Below are 24,206 nucleotides of genomic sequence, written 5' to 3' on the forward strand. Positions count from 1 at the left end.
TTCCTGTCCGTATGTTGGAGGGAGACAAGTCTCATTAGGGGTGCTGTCTGAGCTGACGTACTGGGAAAAATTATTATAGCGGCCGTCCTAGCAGGAATCCACCTGGAGTCCTGGACCCTGTTGGTGGTGGCGGAGAAGGCAGTCAAGCGGCCTGCAGGCAGAGATGCTCTGTGGGGACCGATTTAGTCTTGGGGCAGACAGTCACACGGCGTGCAGGCAGAGATGCTGTGTGTGGGGACTGTCTTCGGACAGGCCTGACCGTGCTTTGCAGACCAGGCATCCGTGGTCAGATGGACCCTTGACCCAACGCTGTGTGCCAGAGATGACGCCACTTGCCTTTCAACATCACGGTACAGTTTGGGTATCGCCTTTTTTGAGAAATAATTGTGACATGGTATCTTCCACTGCAGTGTGTGGCTTTGCTTTTGTGTGCTGCTTTTCCTCAGGTGGTTATCCCATAGAAGTTTGTGCTTTGTAATCATGTGCCTTCGTAAGGTAGTTGTCCCTACGCGGGTCTTTGTGTTTCCATGGCTCAATTTTCAGTGGCAGAGTGTACAGATGGCATTGCTCTCATCTGAGGCAGATGCACAAAAAAAATTCCACACCGCTGAGCCCTGGGATGATGGCACTTTGGTGATGGCTGCAGACGGAGTGTTAAGTGGGATGCCAGAATCCGAGCAGGAGGAGGAAGATATGTCACGCTTCCGTGTGGAAGCTGAGGAAGATGAGGTGTCCTGTGTTAAATAGTCAACTACGTCCTGACAATATTGGGGGTTGATGGCACATGCCTTCTTCTGAACACTGTACTTTGGTCGAGGGCCGCACGAAATCACGACAGCACGACCTCAAACAGACCTGCCGGGTGGCCTGCCTCGGTCTCTGCCTCTGCCTGTTGTTTTGTCCATATAGGGGGGGGGGTGAAGTGAAAAGGTATGCACGCACTGGTATATAAAACAACGTGCGGTCACACAGAGGTGCAGTGAACAGGTATGCAGTGACTGGTATATAAAACTGCGTGCAGTCACACACAGGTACAATGAAAGGTATACAGTGACTGGTATTACAATACAATGTGCAGCTGTCACACAGGTGCAGTTAACAGGTATGCACGGACAGTTATATAAAACAGCGTGCGGTCACTCAGAGGTGCAGTGAACAGGTATGCAGTGACTGGTATATAAAACTGTGTGCTGTCACACACAGGTGCAGTGAAAGATATACAGTGATTGGTATTACAATACAATGTACAGCTGTCACACACAGGTGTAGTGAAAAGGTAGGCACTGAATGTGCTGGGCTTGGCACAGTATAGCAATTAGCAAGAACCAGCTGCGACAGACAGGGCTGTATATGCAGGTGTCAGTGGGCCACACAAAAAAAAAAAAAAAAAACATCACAAGAACATTAGCTCTCAAAAGAGCTGTTTTGGTGGTTCTTCTCAGCAACAAATATCAGCAAGGAGCAAGCTAACAGATTTCTTAACTATCGCTTTCCCTATCTCTCCAATGTCTCTCCCTTCTCTCACTAATACTGCAGCACACAGAGTGAGAACATGGCCGACGCTGCTGCCTTATATAAGGGGGAGTGCAGCCTGATTGGCTGCCATGTGTCTGCTGACTGTGATGTAGAGGGTCAAAGTTTAGCCCAATAATGTAGTATAGGGGGTGGGTCGAACCTCCATAAAGTTGCGGTTCACGGCGAACCCCCGATGTTAGCACAAATAAGTTCGCTAACAAACCGTTCGGGCCATCTCTATCCATATTCAAGACCTTGTTTAGAATATGAAACGTTTTCATGATCTTGTACTCAAATGTCCAACATTTCTTCCCTGATTTCAAATTTCCCCTTAGGATGGTAATTCAGGTTCCTTATGCTGTGGCCACTTGTTAAAATGTAGTCCTATTGGGGTGTCTCTCCTTTTGAGCTTTACTGTGTAACGGTGCAGTAAGCCATTTAAAGAGGAACTGTCACGAAAATCTTAAAATTTAAAACACATACTAATAAGAAGTACATTTCTCCCAGAGTAAAATGAGCCATACATTACTTTTTTCCTATGTTGCTGTCACTTATAGTAGGTATTAGAAATCTGACATTAACGACAGGTTTTGGGCTAGTCCATCTATTCATGGCCTTTATTCTTTATAAAGACATTGATAGCTCAATTTCATTGGAGGCAGCTACAAGATGATTTAGCAGATCCCAGATCTGCAACCCAGGTAAAATTCCCCCTTCTAAGTGAATACTTTCTCTCCAGCTAAGAGACAGAACCACAACACTCAAGTCTATGGAATAGCATCTCTGTCTAGCTAAGAGGTACAGACACCACGCAACACTCAAATTGGTGGAAATGCATCTCATAAAGTTTATATTGCATGTGATATATGTGATACAGGTACAGATATTGATGAACTACAGAAAACAACATGTACTACAGTAAGCGACAAGTACAGTGAAATTCAACAGTATAAAGCATAAAGCTTAGAAACCAATGCACACAATGTATACATTAATACAGGTAACCTGAATGCAGCTTCCCAATATGTCCTACAAATACAACCCATATTACCCAGAACCATTACATGATCTTATCTTACCCAAGCCAAGAGAAACAGCTCTCACCGCAGACCACAGCACACAGAGAGTAGAAAACAGCATGCTCAAAGACAATATACCCCTTGACTCCACCCCCTCACCATGCATCACTTCCCTGTGAGAAGGCTCAGTGTGATTGGCTGAAAGGATGCAGATTTGAACTTTAGCTCCGCCTAAGGTCAGTTAAACAGGAAGTGAGTCTTTTGTCTCTAGGGCTTTTGTTTAACTGTTGCTTGTGGAAGAAGAATCCAGCACCCAGACTATTGTTCACCTGTGTGGATGGAAAATGGCTACTCAAACAAACAAAAGCTTTGAGACCTATATAGCTCATATCTTACAATCCCCCACTTGAAGGTGATCGAAAGTTTTGAGAGAACCTTCACCAAAATTTAACAGTCCATATATCCATGAATGGGATTAATTTGGATTCCAATGTCCATATAAAGAGTCCATGAAAGTTCAAAGTAAAACAGTCCATAAAGTTGTCCTTTGTTCAAATGTTTTTTCCAGGTTGCAGATTTTAAAGTTCATAATGACTCCAGTGTGGATGCATTCAGTCTCTTGCACAGTCCCAAAAGTTATTAAGACGTCTGCAGATAGCACATCCGGCTCAGGGTTCCAGCACACTGGATTCTTGGATAACCTACATTTGCGCAACATAACAGAACACAAAACAACACAGTTCACAGAATCACAAGTCCTACCCCATTATTTACTTTAAGCAGCTTTGATAAGACTTCTGATTGAAAATGACTATGATATACAAAGACACTGCATGGGACCCATAACATTTTCCAAGATTATCAATTTAGAGACTAGCACATGCTCTATCCACTACTACTCCAATATCAGGCCACGCCTAGAATGCACACATCTGCAATTATCTGCCCAGCTCACAGTCTCAGCTCTCTGATCACTCACCACTCTGGGTGGTCACACTCCAGCTCTGTGTGGCTTCTGCTGCCGAGTACCTCTCCCAGCTCACTCTGGTTCACAGTGGTTTTGCGCGGTTCCTGAGATTTGGACTTAGACATCCATGGCAAGTTACACCTGCCTCTCCACTTACTCAGCCCGCACTGGCAGTAACACGTCACTCTGGCAGCACTCAAGCATGCCACTTACCAAGCCAGGATGGACTCATGATGCTCCCACACTCAGTTTGTGTAGCACACGGCACCTCACATGTCACAGATGCTGGGAACTTAGCCAAAGAGCTCCACACTCCGTGATTCTGAAACAGACAGGTTAGCAGACAAAGCACAGCAATGGAACCTCATTATGATTTCATAGCTTCAAAAGCATATGCGTGAACTATGTTACCCACTAAGTACAATAGTACTACAAACTGAACCAATCACTAGGGTCTCCCATGTCTCTGTACATCAGCATCATCTCCAATTGTGACTCTGTAGACTTGCAACACATAGAAAACATTATAAAAACATAACAGACTCTGATATCTGGACTGTAACACTCTAAATGCAATGCTTTTACAACACTAAGACGATCTCTGTAAGATGTAGACATACACAGTTTAATCCCAACACACAGTTACACCATCTTGTGGACCTTTGACTGCATTTACAAAAATATCTTAAGGGTGATGACACCTATAATGAGAGCACATGGGGCTTTCAACATTTGCTGAATCTGATCAACCATTCTGGCTAAATCTTGGCTAAGATATGATCTGCATGTGGTAACTGTACAATTATTTGGGCATCTACAATAACAATAGAAACAGTTTAAATTGTGCTTTCTGTAACAAAACAAACAGAGCAAACATCCCCCACTTGGCTATCTATAAAACCCCCAACCCAGTAAAAGGATTGAAAGAAAAACTGTTGTGTGCTTTGCAGTTTCAGGTTAATGCAAAATACCTGACACAAAAGAAAAAAACCCACATGAAAAACAAAAAACTTCAGATTGAACATGCCTTTCCGTATATTCATTTTTATAACCAACTTTAAATTACAAATTTTAAGGCATGTTAAATCTGGTTCACCCGAAATAAATTGTTGCCTTGCAAAACGCAAAATTAAAAACATTACAATGGCCAGCAACTTTGTGCATGGGTCCTTCAGGCCATTCACAAAACCCTCTACTGTAGTAAACAAAGGCAACCCATTCACATAGCTACAGTCAGCACCTGAGACTACAAAAAAAATAGTTTAGAATTTTACTTTTCTGACTGTAGATAAAATTATCAATTAAATAAGAGGCTTATTCCAAACTAACCATTTGTTAGGATCCTCTTCATACATAAACACATACATAGACAGACAAACAACAAAACACAGCTGGGATCTTCTTTTGTTCCTCGGTTTCCTATGGAACAGAAACTGGAAAACCATTATTAACCTCTAACAAGATCCCTGCACAAACGGTGTTCTGGAATGTTCCTTATTTTCCTATATTCCAGCATCTCCTGCTTTATTTCATTGACCTCACGAGTACGTTTTCCTGGAAACCAACTTACCTCAGCTTGTAAGTTGTCCTTCTGTGCCCTAACGCTGTAAGGAACGCAGGCCCTGTCCTGGCTCCTCTGCCTGTTCCCCCACCTTGGAGAGTACACCTCAGCTTCTCTCCTCCTGGTAAGGAATTTATTATCGCTGAAATAATTCTGCCTGTCTCTCCCAAGTGACGGGCAAAACCGTTTCATGTGTCCCTGTTCTCCACAGTGGTAGCAACGCCGGGTCACATGACTTCTCTGGGGCTTATTTACTATATGTGCATCTCTGTCCCTTACAGGCTGCACAGCAAAAACTCCATTGAAATTTCTCCTGTGTTGCACTAATGATTTGAAAGGGTTATTTTTCAAATCATCCCTTGGACTCTCTAAAGTCCTGTTTCTCTGAATGGGCCTTGCCAGAGCAGGCTGTTCCAGCTTACTCTTTGGCATCTCAAAAACTGAACCACTGCATTCAGAAGAACTACTATAACCAGCATCACTTTCACCTGGACACTGATTAACTGCTTCACTACTGGAGGACACAGACAATGTTTCCAACTTGCATTGTGCAATCTTCAACTGCTCAGTCAGACCTGCATTCTGAAGAAGCAATTTTTTATTTTCCTCAATAATTTGTTGCTGGGAAATGGCAACCACATTTGCCTCTTCAGCAGCAATTGTTAAAATGGAGATTGCACTTTGCAAGTCTTTCACACTGTCTTTCAGCCTCTGAACCTCATTTTCCAGGTTTGATTTTTGTTCAACCAGACCTCTGTATTGCTCTGCTATCCACTCGGCTGCAAAAATAAGCATAGCTTTTCCCTCCTTTTTCTTCAGCTTCTTATTGTTTATCAGATCACACACATACATTTGGGCTTGTTTCCATGGATCTATAGAGCTTTGCATTACATTAACAATACCTTCTAGATCTTTTACTTTAGACTTTTTCACAAGTAACAGTTGTACAGAGGTCTCCATTTTGTTTACCTCTAAACAAGACAATGGCCACTCTATTCAATGCAAGCACTTTGATCTCTGTACACAACAATAGGCAGAGTCTACACTGAAACCAAGTGGCTGCTACACCACATGCTGCTTGCTCACTTTTTAATCTGTCTGCAGTATAACATCAATTTCAGACCTCAAACACAAATCCAACATGCAATACACAATGTTTAGAGAGAATATTCACTATTTCACACAGTACTGCTTTCTTAATTGGGGCATCAGACCCTCTTTAGGAATATCAGATTCCTGGAAAGCTTTATTGGGCATCAGACCCATCTATTTTCTTTAGGAATATCAGATTCCTGGGAGAGGCGCTACAGAAGCGCTTTCCTTCCGGGTTCTATTAATCCGCTCTAACAGTACAGGGTGGTAATAAAAATATAATTAATCACCCAATACTGTATATGGCGGATCCAACTTCTCGACACCAAACTGATAGCTCAATTTCATTGGAGGCAGCTACAAGATGATTTAGCAGATCCCAGATCTGCAACCCAGGTAAAATTCCCCCTTCTAAGTGAATACTTTCTCTCCAGCTAAGAGACAGAACCACAACACTCAAGTCTATGGAATAGCATCTCTGTCTAGCTAAGAGGTACAGACACCACGCAACACTCAAATTGGTGGAAATGCATCTCATAAAGTTTATATTGCATGTGATATATGTGATACAGGTACAGATATTGATGAACTACAGAAAACAACATGTACTACAGTAAGCGACAAGTACAGTGAAATTCAACAGTATAAAGCATAAAGCTTAGAAACCAATGCACACAATGTATACATTAATACAGGTAACCTGAATGCAGCTTCCCAATATGTCCTACAAATACAACCCATATTACCCAGAACCATTACATGATCTTATCTTACCCAAGCCAAGAGAAACAGCTCTCACCGCAGACCACAGCACACAGAGAGTAGAAAACAGCATGCTCAAAGACAATATACCCCTTGACTCCACCCCCTCACCATGCATCACTTCCCTGTGAGAAGGCTCAGTGTGATTGGCTGAAAGGATGCAGATTTGAACTTTAGCTCCGCCTAAGGTCAGTTAAACAGGAAGTGAGTCTTTTGTCTCTAGGGCTTTTGTTTAACTGTTGCTTGTGGAAGAAGAATCCAGCACCCAGACTATTGTTCACCTGTGTGGATGGAAAATGGCTACTCAAACAAACAAAAGCTTTGAGACCTATATAGCTCATATCTTACAGACATTCTCTAAAAATGATTAATACAAAGAAGCTTGCCAGCCTCCCTACTCCCTGCACACTATTTTGGCAGTTGGTCGGAGCAACTGTTATTCACTAAGTGCTTTTAAAAATAAAGAAAGCCCTGACAACCCCCCTATGAGGAGATGGGCTAGTCCAATATCTGTCGGTAATGTCAGATTTCTACTACCTACTGTAAGTGAAAGCAACATAGGAGAAAAGTAATTTATGGCTCATTTTACTCTGAAAGAAATGTACTTCTTATTTGTATGTGTTTTAAATTTTAGGATTTTCGGGACAATTCCTCTTTAAGGTATCGCCAGAATCAACGTTTCGTTTGATGTCGGCATTTCTGCTCCTGGACTAACACTGGACCACACTTGATGTCCCTAGTGATTTCAGGGATATCTAACTTGGCCAAGGGTAATTAACATGACCTTGCTAACATTTGAGCAGGGAGAGGGGAAAACTGTTAACCCCTTGCTCGCTGGCTCTTTTTTAAACAAAATTGTTAAACAAAATTTTTCTGTCTGCTGTCAGTTTTTAATAGTGTCTACAGGGAAAATTTTATAAGGCTCTAACTACTTTATTTGGAAGAATAAATAATGTTTATTTGTCACATACGGGTCCTAACAAAAGCACAGATAAAGCACATCACAGCCAAGAGCAAAGAGGATTATGTAGATAAATGTGAGGAGTGAAATAAAACCGTCACAAACACTAAACCTATACCAGTTGCTACAGAGAGAATATAAAATGGCCCCATACCTGAGACAGAAAGAGAGAGAGGCAAATCCTGACCGTCTACAGCTTGAGTGCTCATAACCTTGAAATTGGGTCTGGGAGACAGACATATATACAAAGCCAGAGAGAATAAACTATGCCAACACGGTGAGCAAATAAGACCCTCTCAAATGAGTATCACTTCCTATTGCACTGCCCCAAATATACTGGTCCCTCCCTCCTTCGCCTTTAAAAATTCCCTGGTAGTCTAATGGTACTCCTTACATTCCCTGGCAGTCTAGTGGAATCCCCTTCCCCTTTAATAATCACATGTTGTCAAGTGGTATCTCCCTACTAGAAGGGGACTTTAAGGCATTCTCTGGTAGTCTAGTGCCCCCCCCCCCCTTCTACTTTAACCATACCCTGGTAGTCTAATAGTACCCTTTACATTCCCTGGCGGTCTAGTGGAATCCCCCTCCCCGTTTAAAGAGGACCTGAACTCAGAACTTCCTCTTTGCTATAAAAGATATGCAACAACAACATAACATTTACAGAAAAACATTTCTTGGTTACAGCTGATACAAATCCTACAATATATCTGCAGTGTTTCTGCTTCCTGCTTTCATGGGAGCAGACATATTGTTAACATTCTGTGCCTTCAAATTAGCTTATCTGGCTCATTGGCTGTGGCAATCAGCTAACACGGGAGAGATTAAATTACAACTTGTGATTAGACACAGAAGAGGGTGAATTAGACAGGCTAAACTCTCTAAATACATACAGAGTACATTTTTCTATTTTCCTTCTGTCCTGTGCAAGAGTTCAGGTCCACTTTAAGAAATCGATAGATGTATTTCCATACTTTCACATATTGGAAGATGAGAGAAAACTCTACGTTATACTAGAAGAGGAATCCACAGTAACAATCGCTGAACACTGTGTCACAGCATGCCACAGACTGACAGGAGCACAAATGAACTGCAAACCTTAAAATGTCCATGGACTGCTTACCCATTTTACCCCTACCCCACCCATTCCACATCCCCCATTTCCCCTTGCTTTGGCAATGCCTGAATGAATCTTGGTCATGCCATTCAAGCTATTTTTTCTTTGATTTGATTTCTGTGCTCATAGCTTACATGGAGGTCCTGCAGCCATTATACTGCATGAGCACACTAGATCAATGACAAGCTGCTCAGGGCTTTTTGGCTGGGGAATCCTCCGGCTCGGTCTTGCCTGCTCTCCCTTCCTACCTCATCAACTGACACAGAGGTTCAGTGACAGGTAGATCTGCATCTCTCACCTTTTTCCTCCGCAGTCAAGTCAGCACCATCTGTAGTAATATAGCTCTTTATTGGTCAAAAAATAGCATGACAGACATCAACAGCGACAGCAACGCTGTTTTGTTTAATAGACCTTTCTCAAGCTGCATTGAATGTCACACTAAAACAGCACTCACCATGCCTTTAAAGTTTCCTCAAATCTCCAACACCAATCAGTGACCAGTACCTGCGACTAATCAAACGCAGTTGGAGGCTAGGCGGACTGTGAAGAGAACTGCAGCCCTTAATATTCAAATGAGGACGTCCTATAATAACGCCTAAGCTTCAAACAGTAGACCCCTCCCAGTTGGGAAACACCATCTGCCCAAAGAGTGGACTAGAAAGAAAACCGCTCACACTGGCGAACACGGCTGTGAGCACTAGGTGAGTGTCTGTGCAGGAGCGCATACTATTTGCATTTACTATAAGCGGTTTTCTTTCTAGTCCGCTCTTTGGGCAGAGGATGTTTCCCAACTGGGAGGGGTTTACTGTTTGAAGCTTAGGCGTTATTATGGGATGTCCTCATTTGAATATTAAGGGCTGCAGTTCTCTTCACAGTCCACCTAGCTGCCAACTGCATTTGATTGGTCACAGGTACTGGTCACCGATTGGTGTTGGAGATTTGAGGAAACTATTTAAAGGCACGGTGAGTGCTGTTTTAGTGTGACATTATTCTATGCAGCTTGAGAAAGGTCTATTGACTGAAACAGCACTTCTGTCGCTGTTAATGATGTCTGTCATGCTATTTTTTTTACCAATAAAGAGCTATATTACTACAGATGGTGCGGACTTGTCTGCGGAGGAGTTGCTGGAGCATCATGGAGTGCAGAGACGCTGCGAGTCTTAGCACATCACCTTTTCCCTCCTTGGGTGCTTGCTATACACTGATTTTCCCGCACCTTTTTTGCAGCCACTTTGCAATCCTCTGGTTTGGTCTTGCTTGCTTGCTTGCATCACAGCAGGCTAGCCCGGAGGAATGCCGAGTGATTGCAGAAGAGAGATCGAGATCTGCCTGTCACTAAACTTTTATGCTGTTGGTGGTGGAGAATGGATGCTGGAACACCAGGTGCATGTAATACAGCCACAACATCTCAGCCTTCTGCTGGTTACAAGGTTGGTTCTAACCCACTGGGCAAAAATTTGTGGCACCCCGCAGTAAGCAGCTTTAGGTGGCCCCTTTTTTTATGATCCTCTGCAATAGTATTGGGCTTTCCCCCATTGTTACCTGACAGTCCCCCCCCCCCCCCCCAGGTCTATCCTCTCCCCCCACCATGTGAATAGTGGGTATTTTGCAGTGCAGCGAATTCCTTTGTCCAGCAGGTACCCATCAGTCTGTGGGCTTCGGTCTTTATTCTCGCCAGTGTGTTGTCAGTGACCTGGGGGCATGTATAGAAGCAGGTAACACACTGATGGAGGAGCATGCCAGACGGACAGATGAGTCAGAAGTGGTAAAAAGAACAAGGACACCGGAAGCCCATTCTGGTGTAGTAACACCTGCTATAGGGTAAGAGGTGATGTATAAAATATATATTCACAAGTGCCGGGTTGCTCTAGCAGGCAACCACCTGTCTGGGCATGTGGGGAAGAACCGTCCCCACTCAGCCTTTTGGTGGAAGGTGTCGGTTGCTGCTCCTAAAAAAGTTTCACACCACAAACAGTTGTGGGATGAAGACCCTATCGTGGTAGGCTGGTGTAGTACAAATCACGAAAAAGCAGGAGGTGCCCAAGGGCAGGGTAGTGGTAAATCTCAGGTATTAAGATAGGAATTCATGTCCTACTTTATCCACTTCAGTGCCAGCAGTCTCTGCCCCCTTAAGGACCAGGGACTGCTGGTACCAAAGAACGGCGCCTCCCAACAAATTGCCTCACATACCCACCGGTCACGCCGCTCCTCCATCCCTGCAGGCACCTCTCTCTGCTGTCGCTATGATGGCAGAGCTGTGTGAGCAGGTCACAAGCTGCTTTCATTGGCTCCTGACTCTGTCCATCAGTGTAGGTCAGTGGGATTGGCTTACAGTGATGACAGGGTTAAGAGCCAATAAAATAGGCTTCTGACTGTCTCGCACAGCTCTACCGTAATATAGATCGGCGGGGAGAGTGTGATGCGTGCTGCGGGATGATTGAAATCTACGGCCTGGTAGGTATAAACAGGATCAAAACAAGGCATAGATTTCAATCATCAAGGTTCGGAAGTGGTTAAGTATACTTATCACTTCCTATAACACGTTTTGCGCCCTAAACCAGTTCCTCTGGTCAAGTGGTGTGCTTAACCACTTCCCTACAAAGGGGTTTTCCCCTTCTGTACCAGAGCAATTTTCACCTTTCAGCGCTCCTTTCATTCATTTGCCTATAACTTTACTACTACTTTCACCACCAATTAGGCTTTCTTTGGGTGGTACATTTTGCTAAGAAGTATTTTATACTAAATGCATTTTAACTGGAAAAATAAGAAAAATGGAAAAATTCATTTTCTCAGTTTTTGGCCATTATAGTTTTAAAATACATGCTAACGTACATAAAACATACATTTTATTTGCCCATTTGTCCCGGTTATTAAAATGGTTAAAATATTTCCCTACAATGTACGGCACCAATATTTTATTTGGAAATAGAAGTGCATTTTTGTGTCCATCACTATTTATGAGCCCATATTTTCATAAATAACATTAATATACCCTTTTGACATACATATTAAAAAAGTTCAGTCCCTAAGGTAACTGTTTTTGGTTTGTTTGGGTTTTTTTGTCATTTTTTTTAATGCAAATTATTTATTGGATTAATATAGGAGAGTGTGGGAATGATCTAGTTAATTTGAATGTAAGCGTAGGTCTTTTTATTAAAAAAAAAAAATGTATGTAGGTGTAATTTTACTATTTGGCCACAAGATGTCCTCGCACATTTCTTTCCATTGCATACTATAAATACCCTAAACACGAAGTAATGCGTGGATGTGTTACTGCGGAAGATACAATGATGCAGGCATCCATAGCCGGCCTTTGACCTGAGCGGTCGCTCAGGGCGCCGGCTTCCAAGAGGGGGCACCTAGAGCGGGCTATCTGAGGGAGGGCACCTAGAGCGGGCTATCTGAGGGAGGGCACCTACTCCTGACTACATATACTGAGGGCACCAACACCTGGCTACCTATATTGGAGGTACTGACGCCTGGCTACCTACAGGGGGAGACCTACACCTGACTTCCTATACTGCAGGCACCTATGCTTGGCTACCTATATTGAGAGCACCCACACGAGATCCTATACTGGGGACACCTATACCTGGCTATCTACCTATACTGAGTCTAAGGGCGTTTTTTTTTTTTTTAGGGGGGGGGAGGAGGGAAACGCACTGCAGCCTATAACGCATAGTGAAAATTGTCTTTGCCCTGTGCTATCATTCCCAATTGGGGAGGGGGCTCTAACTGTCCCACTGATTGTTTTTATTAATATTCCTGAAAGTTTATAGCCTTCATTTTTAAGTGTATTCAGGATAATGTACTCTTTCCACCCATTTAGTGGTTGTTAGTATTTTTCTATTATACATATGTAATGTCTCACGGAGATCTGAGCATTTGGTGTGATGTGTCACAGTTTCAAAATGATAACTAATAGATAGCGGAGATGCTGCCGCAGCAGTGAGCGACATGGCGGCTGTTTCCGCGTCTCAGCCGGCGGCCTCCGCCATGCAATTACATGGTGGAGTTTTGCCTGGTCCTTCAGTTGCACATAGACTGAGGGCGACAGGACCTTTATGCGAATAGAAGGGGAGTCAGCTGATCGCCGGTCAGCTGACTCCAGCAGTGCTCCTGATTGACTGAGTGACTGGAGCGGCGCTGTGGGGCGCTCTCAGTATATATAGGACCTGCCTGTCAGTAGCTCCTCGTCTGCTGTTGCAAATGCTACGTGTTAGCACTCAGACCTTAGTCAGATCCCAAAGTGTGCTAGAACCAGCAGGAGCTGGGGATCCACACTTAGTCAGATTCTGTTGATAGCTAAAGTACTAATTGAATTGTATTATTTGTTATGACCTTCTGCTAGCCTTGACTACTCTTCTGCCTACTGATTCTGTGCTTCTGCCTATCTGATCCTGTTGCCGACTCAGCCTGAACACTACTCTGATTTAGCCTTCTGTCTTTGTACCGTATCTGTCCGTTTGTTGCCGAACCTGCTTGTCTGACTCTCCTGCCCTCACCAGTGAGCCTAGTCCCTGGTGAGGGATTCTCTGTACAGCTTAAATCCCCTGCTCCTCAGGTGATCAGTAGTTGCAGTACAGTCTTAATCACCTGCTCCTCAGGTGACCAGTAGCTGCAGTACAGTCTTAATCACCTGCTCCTCAGGTGACTAGTAACCACGGTACTGTCATCATCACCTGCTCCCCAGGTGATTAGGAGCTGCAGTACAGTCTTGATCTCCTGCCCCTCAGGTGATCACCTGCTGCAGTGCAGTCTGAATCACCCGCTCCACGGGTGATCAGTACACGTTGTCTTACTGTTCACCACTCGCTCCTCGGGTGAACTGATTACTAGTTCATCTGCATCTCCGGCTTGCTGGAATGCTGATCCCTGTGTTCTATAGCGATATCTCCCTCTACTAGCTCCTCTGGGGAGTTGGTATCTCTATCTGTATTACTGTTGCACCGAATGCCTATCTTTACATCTGGTTGTCCTGTGTCTCGCTATACTCGCATTATTGGTGATTCTGCAGATCACTACATAATCAGGTATAGCTGATTATACAACTGCCAATCGTTACAATAACTCAGACAGAAAGGTGAATTGCACATGTGTGTGTGTGCACGTGCGAAGAGGATGAAGGGGGGGGGCACCAAAATCAGGTTTCGCTCAGGGCGCTGTGAAACCTACGGCCGGCCCTGCAGGCATCTCACTGATGCCGGCGTTCATTGACACAGTGGCTTAAATTAATGAATGGGAAGTGCATTCCTATTCATTCATCTCCCCTCTAACAGGCAGCGCCGAGTACCCGTGCGGGAGCTAGCGGCGGTCATCTGCCGCCATTGACGATTAACTACGTGGCTTGGCAGGATTTGAAATCCTGCCCGATGTAGATATACTGCAGCAAACCACATAACTGGTTGGTTAAAATAAAGAATGGCGCTCAGGGCAGAACCAAAACACAATAGCAAATGGTAAAAAACAGAAAAAAAAATGGAATTAAGCTGCTGACAATAAAAAAATGACAATAAAAAACTGGTAATAAGTAAACAAGGACAAGAGATAATAGCAGGACATCCTAATGGAGGTAATAGTATGACACCATAATAGGTGTACCAAAGATGCAATAAAAAAAATTGGTAGAATTAGTTTGGAAAATTAAATCGTTGCACCCTTAGTATGACTGGAAGCAGCAGAAGTTATAGCTGGTACCACCCTCTCAACAAAAACAAAATCATACACATTGAATAAATACCTAAGCTGCGCTAGGGCTTTAGACCCTTAGTAACAAATACAGTGCTGCCCATAATTAGTCATACCCTTGGCAAATTTTGACTTAGTTACTTTTATTCAACCAGCAAGTAATTTGATTAGAAAAGACATAGGTGTCTCCCAAAAGATAACAATAACAATGTACAAGAGGCATTATTGTGGGGGGAAAAAACATTTCTCAGCTTTTATTTACATTTTAGCAAGAATTGTCCAAAATTATTCATACCCTTCTCATAATCAATAGAAAAGCCTTTATTGGCTATTAAAGCATTCAAACGCTTCCTATAATTGCAGACCAGCTTTTTGCGTGTCTCCACAGGTATTTTTGCCCATTCATCTTTAGCAATGAGCTCCAAATCTTTCAGGTTGGAGGGTATTCTTGCCATCACCCTGATCTTTCGCTCCCTCCACAGATTCTCATTTGGATTCAAGTCAGGACTCCAAAATGTTTGTTGTTGTCTGCTAATCATTTCTTCACCACTTTTGCTGTGTGTTTTGGGTCTTTGTCATGCTGAAATGTCCACTGGTGCCCAAGGCCAAGTTTCTCTGCAGACTGCCTGATGTTGTCATTGAGAATCCTCATGTATTGCTCTTTTTCATGGTGCCATTTAACTGGAAGAGTGAAGATGGTTGTTCCACATTATCTAACTGACCTTGGACTTTGTCACTAGTGGCCAAGAGGATGGATACCACAATTTGGAGAGTAGAAGATGAGCAGGGTAATGGACATGCAGCAGGAAAGACAGTCTGTTAAACAATTGGGGATCGATTGGCAGACAGGAATAGTCATTAGGGATTAGGGCAGCAAGCAGGCTGAGCAGGAAGACAGTCTATGATTGAAACAGGCAGCAGACAGGGAAATCCAGTTGTAGGCCAAAAGTCAGGGCAGGCGGCAGTCAGTTAGGTCAAGGCAACAGGATGAGTCAAAACCAAGGTGATCCATGTCAGAGGATAGTCAGACCAAACGGGTCGATAACAGGCAGACAGAACAAGCACAAGGTAGGCCAAAGGCACAGGTACGGACAGGTGTAAACACTAGCTGTCAGAACCAACAGCACTAAGCGATGCCTGGAGGGCTCTTTTAAATAGTTTGGCGTAATTTTTTGTGAGCGTTGAACAGATGTGTGCATGCCCCCGGCCATCGTCATTAAACTATAGCCAGCCAGGGACCCCGATGTGAGTATTTGACTCAATGGTGACCGTTTGTTTTTAGAACTTCACATTTAAAATTGTTTGGATTTTCATTGGATACTGAATATCCATATGGTTTGTTTTTTGATGATGGACACCACTATCTTGTAACATATTAGAAGCACTAGGTGACTGCTTTTGGACAGTTTTAACTGGATATACGATTGACCGCGAGTACGGAAGCAATTGGTGTGGATATTTTGAACATGTAGATGACTATGTTTGTATCTTTGAAACTCAAGTAATTTGTAAGTAGGGGACTATCTGTATTCTAATTTTCTGAGATAGTGGCCCATATGCAATTCACTTTTTCTCCGGAGTTGTCTCCTAGGTGATATTTTCACAAATTGGCAATCAAATGCCTTTTAAATCACCAGCAAGCGAGTAAATACTACAAATAATTTTAGTAGTACCTTTGTATGTATTGTTAGTTAGTAGTACCTTTGTATTTTTCAATTGCAGAGTGCAGAAAAGTTATTTTAAAAATAAGTTAAAAAATTATCTCCTAGGAGAAAATTAAGGAGAAAAAGTTAATTGCATATGGGCCACTGAATTTTGGGTTTTCATCATCCATCAACAAAATGAAAAGTAATAACCACTTTAAATGTATCACTCTGTGTAAAGAATATATATCATATAAAAAAAATAATTATATTCCAATTCATTGAAAGGCCACCGGTGTTTAGGTTTTTTTTTTTGTTTTTTTTGTTTTTTTACTATTGCATTTTGGTTTAACAAAGCTGCTGGAACAGAAGATAACATTTGAAAAAGAATTAATTCTAGTAGACAGGTCCTTCAAAAGAGCTCACACCATTAAAATTACAAAGAGGAAGGCTGGTTTGTAAAATACAAAGACCATAGAACAAAAAGAGCAAACCCTTAGTCAAAGAACTATTAAAGGGAATGTCCAAGCAAAATAAAAAAATGAGTTTCACTTACCTGGGGCTTCTACCAGCCCCATGCAATCATCCTGCGCCCTTATTGTCACTCACTGCTGCTCCAGTCCACCACTGGCAGCTTGCCGACCTCGGAGGTCGGCGGGACGCATTGCGTACATTTTTACGCATTCCCGCTAGTGCAGGAACATTAACACATACATTTTTACGCGTTACTGGTTCAATGCGTAAACATTTGTGCATTAAACCAGTAACGCGTAAAAATGTATGTGTTAATGTTCCTGCACTAGCGGGAATGCGTAAAAATGTACGCAATGCGTCCCGCCGACCTCCGAGGTCGGCAAGATGCCAGCGGGGGACTGGAGCAGCAGCGAGTGACAATAAGGGCACAGGATGGCTGCATGGGGCTGGTAGAAGCCCCAGGTAAGTGAAACTCATTTTTTTATTTTGCTTGAACCTTCCCTTTAAAGAGGAGAACTGTAAGCATCCTCTCAGCGATGTCCAGTAAAAATGCCTGGGACGAACCATTTTTACTCCTGGCAGAGTAACAGGTTTTTTTTCCCTTTATTCCAGCAGTTGTAACTGTTATACAGTGAAGGCTGTAACCACCTTTTTTTTACTGACTGATGTCATCTGAAGGCGCCCAATGCATGTGTGGAGAGAAGTGCAGTTAGAGAACTAGCTGAAAGAGGCTAAAAGTAGTTTGTATATACAAACAAAATTGAATGGTTGTTGTAAAGCAGTTTTATGCTAGGTACACACCATACAATTTTCTGGCATTTGTACCTGCCAGATCGATTTTTTTTCCAACATGTCCAATCTGAATTTTGATCGATTTTCAAATTGATTTCCATAGAAGTGAACGAAAATCGATCAACATTCATAAAGGACATGTTGGAAATAATTGATCTGACAGTAGATCTGTCAGAAAATTGCATTGTGTGTACCTAGCATAATGCCTGGTACACATGATGCAATTTCCCATCCTATTGATACTAAAATCGATTATTTCTGACAGTTACAATCTGATTTGCAATCATTTTTCTGATCACTTTTGTGTAGAAGTAATTGCAAAAAAAAACCTAGAAAAACAGTCGGCAATCTAATCGGACCTGTCAGAAATAATTGTTTCGACCCGTCTACTGTATTTAATGGAAACTTGCATCGTGTGTACTAGGCTTAAAGTCAAAAAGGAAGTTGTGCATGCCATTATTGGGGCAATAGATTCCTAGTTTATTTGCTCAAAGTGATCGAGCTGCCAGGAAAAATTGATATGTGGATGACCAGTGTGTAAAGGCTTTTATGCAGGGAATACACGGCTCAATTCTGGCGCTCGATTCTGCGCCCGATCATTTTTGCCGCTCGATTCCGCTGGCTATTCCTTTATCTTCCACTCATTTTTCTTATCTTTTTTCCCATTGTCTTCCATGTGGAATCAAGCGCAGAAACGATCAGGCAGGAGAACAGACATGTAGGAAATTATCTATAGAGCCATGTAAATGGCTCAGAATTGAGCCGTGTATTCCCAGCATTATGCACACCATGCAATTTTTCCATCAGATTGACTGATCAATTTCCAACATGTCCAATCTGCTTTCTGACCAAGGAAGGGATTGATTTTGAGATCAATGCTGCAAAAAATACATTATTTTCTTTATCTGAAGCAGATGGAACATGCTGGAAATTATCAATCGATCAGCCAATCTGACAGGAAAATTGCATATGTGTAAGTAATACTGAAATGGGGAAAAAAAAACCAAATACTTACCTATGGAGAGGAAAGGCTCTGGATCCTATAGAGTCTCCCCGTTCATCTTACGGTTCCCGCATTCCAGCGCTGTCACCAAGTTAGCAGTATTCAACCCGCCTCCATGGAAGGCTTTTGGAGCAGAAATTTGCTAGGATTCTAGAAAATAATACAGTACACTGGGTATTGCGTCCATTATTTCACAATATGTATGTTGTTTAGGGAATTGTGACTGAGGATCCTGATCATTCCCAATCCATTTATTTTAAAGGAAATCTTAAAGGAATGGTCCAAGGAAAAATTAAAATCAAAATCCACTTACCTGGGGCTTCCTCCAGCCCGTGGCAGCCATCCTGTGCCCTCGCCCCAGCTCCGGTGGCTCCAGGTTTTCTCCGCTGCAGAACCCGACCTCGTCAGGTTCCGGGTCGGCGTCTTTTGCACTCCATGGCGCAGGTCACGTGGTTCAGCCGATGTCATCAGGTCTGTACTGTGCAGGCGCAGAATACTTCCAGGCACAGGAGTGTGGCCTGGGCATGCATGCACAGAAGCCCACGACTGGCCAGAATACCGGGAGTTATTACATATGAATGGAGACGCCAGAGAGGAAGGCGAGGGAGCCTACGAACTTCATGCGGCTGGAAGATGCCCCAGACAAGTATAAATACTGCCATTATTCCCGTCTCAGTTATCCTTTAAGTCTAAAAAAAAAACATTTTAACCTAGGGTTTCTTGCAGCCCCCTGTCATGTCATCCTGTACTTCCACAACCCTCCAGACAGCAGTGGTGACCACTTAAAGCTGGCCGCCTATGCGCCTCCTCATCAGGTTCCCATGCACGGCAGCATTCTACACATGCGAAGTATGGGAAAAGCACTACTGCACATGCGCAGAATGCTTCCGGCATAGGGAGCACAATCAGGGTGCACATGCACAGTAGCCTGCAACTGGCCACAACCGGGTGGAGGGTCGCAGAAGGATGGCGCGGGCACAGGTTGATTGCAGGGGGGCTGCAAGATGCCCCAGGTAAGTTAAACTGCTTTTTTCAGACTTAAGTAAGGGCTCGTTCTTATAGCGCACTTTCAGCCGCGCTTTTAGAAACGGGATCGCAGGGACATCAGACAGTGCATAGACTGCACTCTCTGAAGTTTCCATACATGCGCTGCGATTCACTTTTGAATCACAGTACATGGCTGCCTGCATTTTGGGGTGATTGCACCCAGGATCCCATTCAGTATAATGAATGGGATCACAAGCTCCTCCCCCGGGAGTGACATGTAATGCAGAGCCGCACGGCTCTGGGCTGCATTGGAAACAAGACCTAACCCTTTAAAGGGACTCAGAGCTCAAAGTTTTAAAAGATTTTATACATACCTGGGGCTTCCTCCATCCCCATCCACTCCGATCGCTCCCACGCCGCTGTCCTCCACTGCCCGCAGCTTCAGGAAGTGGGTCCCGTCACTGACGTCAACTACGGCCAGCTACGCAGAAGTGCACCCTCTATATATCTCAAACTGCGTACGCAAACAGCGCTCTTCTCTTACGCTAGACTGGATCCAACTGACGGAAATGCGGGGACCCGTGTCCCGAAGCTGCGTGCAGTGGAGGACGGCAGCGTGGGAGCGATCGGAGTGGATGGGGCTCAAGGAAGCCCCAGGTATGTATAAAATCTTTTGAAACTTTGAGTTCTGGTACACTTTAAGTTTAAGCAAGTGGATAGTTACTCTCTACCAGATCTCCAAGGGCATGCTTGAGTTTGTACTCCTATAGCATCTATAGTTCTGGGTATGTAGCAGAGTACACATCCCCATCTGCTGCTAATGTTATCTGGATACTGATGAGGACTACTGCAGACAAAGCTGTGTTATGCTGGGAATACACGTTTCGTTTTTGCCTTCGTTTCGATTGTGCCTTTTGTCCTTTTCGATACCGAAATAATCGATCTTACGGTTAATATCACCACCCACGGTTTCGTTTTTTTTTCCGATTCTGATGGTTTCGTTTTTCCAATGATCGAAGGCTGCAAAGAAACGAAACGTAGTACAGGGACGGACGGCATAAACGAATATATAATCGATGTGAACAGCCATCAAGCCTACCAATGGCTCGATTAGATGGATAAAGAGAGATAATATCAAACATGTTCGATCACTAGTCGTTCGTTTTTGGGGTCTATTAATCGAAACTATGAGATTATGACTATTTTCACATACGTTTTCAACACTCTATTCGTTTACTGAACGAATCGAAGGCTAAAACGAAGGCAAAAACGAAACGTGTATTCCCAGCATAAGTTCCCAGAAGCTGCTAGTTGGAATGCCTTATCTCCAGAGCTGTATAGTATTGCTGAGCTCACATGCGGGGTGGAACTGCTCTATATACATTTATCAGAGTCTTCTCTCTCTCTGTTCATAGCCACAGAGTAAACGCTGCCTGGTTAGTGTAGGCTAAATACCAGCTACACAGGATGCCTGAAGCTATAGAGATTTGCTGGGCAGAGGGGGGAGGGAGGGTGTGGGAGAGGGAGAAGAATTCACCTCCTGTGAAGCCAGCATTACAATCTTCTCCCTCTCATAATGCACAGAGAGAAATCCCTGCTCAGCTCTGCAGCATGAACAGGTCTCACACACAGCCAGCTCGTGCTGTCTCTGCACACTTCAGCCTCGAGCATGTCCAGCAGATATGACAAACACAACTGCCAATACCCAGAAGGCTGTGCTTCCAAGACCTAATTCATATTCAGCCGCGGGTGTAAGGGCTCAGGGGTCGGGGCTAATGTCTTAAAGCTGCAATAACATTTGCTATGTGCATTTTTTTTCTGGAAAGACCAGATTTTCCCTGATAAAGTGAATGTGGGCTTCACACTGGCAGCGAGTTATGTTTGAGCTTACAGTACCTCTTTAAAGTACAAAACTTTATTAGATCAAAAATACAGTGGTCCCAATTGGCATCCCCCAAACACCAAACCCCCCCATAAAAGTCATACAATGGACAAGGAGCGCTCCTTATAAAACACTGCACGCACTCACACCAACCATATTCATACAGATGGATCAGCCGATCCTTTAATTAATTGCAAGCGTATGGATCAGAGTTGGATGTCATGACTTAATCGAATTCTCGCTCAGTCTTAATGCTCCATGGAATTGGATCACAAACTGTTGCATAAATATCCATTAGCAACAACCATTAGGATCCAGCTTTAAGAATCAGCTCAGCAAGGATGCTTTAGCACTGAGTGCAAAGCTTAAACCCAGTCCCAGCTTCTTAAAGGGAAGGTTCAGGGAGGGTGGGTAAAAAATCAAAATCAATTTCCACTTGCGCAGTAGAGCCCGGAGGACGTCCGATGACGTCAGAGCGCCGGCGTGGGACGCAGAAGTACCAGGACTTGGAGCGCAGAAGAGCCCGACCTGGCAGCCGGCCTGGCCAGGTCGGGCGCGCCACCGGAGACCACCGGGAGCCTGCGGAGCGGCGACGAGGGCACCTCCTGCCTGCCACGGGCTGGAGGAAGCCCCAGGTAAGTGGAAATTGATTTTGATTTTTTACCCACCCTCCCTGAACCTTCCCTTTAAGATCATATACAGCTTATCACCTAATGCCTAGTACACACCATACAATTTTCTGTTAGATTTTCTGTAAGTAGATTTTCTGTAAAGTACTGGTAGAGACTGGTCATTATCTCTGGTGCATTGTCTTCTGGTTATCTCCTGCTGAGTAGAACAATGCCTAATTGCAAGGCAGATAGATGGTTAGATAGATAATTTCCAGCATGTTGGAAATGATCTATCTGGCAGGTAAATCAAACAGAAAATCTTACAGAAAATTGTATGGCGTGTACAAGGCATAACACAGAGGGAGCACACTCCACTTCCTGTTCAGGATCATACATCATAACCGGTTATCCGCCTGGTATGCGACTTGACACTACGGAACAGTTACCGCTCCTTTAGGGATTCTCACCGACTGTGGCTCAGTAGCACGGTGGGCAACACGGTGGCTTAGTGGTTAGCGCTATCGCCTTGCAACACTGGATTCCTGGTTCGAATCCTGGCCAGGGCAACATCTGCAAGGAGTTTGTATGTTCTCCACGTTTCTGCGTGGGTTTCCTCCGCGCACCCAGGTTTCCACCCACATCACAAAAACATGCAGATAAGTTAATTGGCTTCCCCCTAAATTAGCCCTAGACTGCACGATACATGCATAGACTATGGTAGGGACTAGATTGTGAGCCCCTCTGAGGGAAAGTTATGTGACAAAATATAAGCTGTACAGCACTACGGAAGATTTTGGCGCTATATAAATACTAAATAATAATAAAGTAGCGCTGCTGCATCCCGCATTTACAGTGAATCACCAAGATTTACACTAGCCACTCAGTCGGATCCTCCTTGTGCAGCCCCTAAGGGTCCCTCCTACATGCTCAGTGTAGCCATTCACGCCCACAGTGACGTGTGCTTCCTCAGTGTGATGATGCTGTGGATATTGACTAAAGTTTGGATATTGACTAATCAGCACTGCGTAATATGTTGGCACTTTATAAATACAATAAATAAATAAAGTTACACTTCAACAGCATTTGCTGCAGCAAAACCTTTCAGAACCTACTGTTGACTCCATTGCAAGTTGAGCTGTGCAGGATGAGTGGAATGTAATACACATACCGTATACATACCCTGTACAACAAAAAAGGAAGTAGAGATAATTACAAAAGATCTTGTATTATAAACCTGAAATTATTTATTTATTTTATTTCAGATTTCCCTGGTGCGAATGCCTTATGCCTGCAAACTTCTCTTCCAGGAACTTATGTCAATGAGCATTGCTCCACGCATGATGACTTCCTAGAACAGCATCTGAGCTAAAACGACCAATTTTTTTTTATTTTATTTTTTTATTGCATTGCATGTTAAAATGTTCAATATGTACCTGAAGTTCATTCGGCTGACAACTTTTTTTTTTTTTTTTTTTTTTTTGTTGCTTCACGGACTGTGTTTTTCCTCAGTAGGTTTTAAATGTTACAGTTTGCCGTACAATAACAGTAAACAGTTGCTAATTTGTATTGCTGATCTTTAATTTTGTGGTAAATCTTTGTAAGAATATTTTTTTCCCCTAATAAACATTGTTAAAACTACATTATTGAGCAATGTTTCTGAGTCGAAGAGTGAAGATGGTTGTTCCACATTCCAGTTGCGAGAATAACCAAGGTCATTAGTCTGCCCAAGGAAAATATTTAGTCAATATATACATCATGAGTAGTGTTTATTATGTCTAACAGAACTTATGGAGAACCATGTAATCAGATTAATCAGGTGATATATTTTTAAAGCAGACCTGAACTCAGAACTCCCTCTGCTCTAAAAGATGCGCAACAGCATAATAACATTTCTTTGTTACAGCTGATACAAATCCTGAAATAAACCTGCACTGTTTCTACTTCCTGCTTTCATGGAAGCAGACATATTGTTAACATCTTGTCCTTTCAAATGAGCTTATCAGGTGACACGGGGGAAGATCAAATTACAACTTGTGATTAGACACAAATGAGGGGAAATGAGACAGGCTACACTCTCTAAATACAGTGGGATGCGAAAGTTTGGGCAACCTCGTTAACCGTCATGATTTCCTGTC

At 43.4% G+C, this 24,206-nt stretch overlaps 1 protein-coding gene across 1 annotated transcript in view; it reads left to right on the plus strand.

Annotated features, from left to right (window-relative positions):
* Window positions 1–23,689, plus strand: part of POLR2B (RNA polymerase II subunit B) — a 470,934-nt gene extending 447,245 nt beyond the window's left edge. Inside the window, exon 20 of the mRNA XM_068233836.1 lies at window positions 23,334–23,689. Within this exon, the coding sequence (XP_068089937.1) occupies window positions 23,334–23,423 (90 nt within the window). The 3' untranslated portion in view covers window positions 23,424–23,689. The remainder of the gene's footprint in view (window positions 1–23,333) is intronic.
* Window positions 23,690–24,206: the final 517 nt, after the last annotated feature.

This window comes from Hyperolius riggenbachi, chromosome 1 (assembly GCF_040937935.1).
Source record: "Hyperolius riggenbachi isolate aHypRig1 chromosome 1, aHypRig1.pri, whole genome shotgun sequence".
NCBI lineage: Eukaryota > Metazoa > Chordata > Amphibia > Anura > Hyperoliidae > Hyperolius > Hyperolius riggenbachi.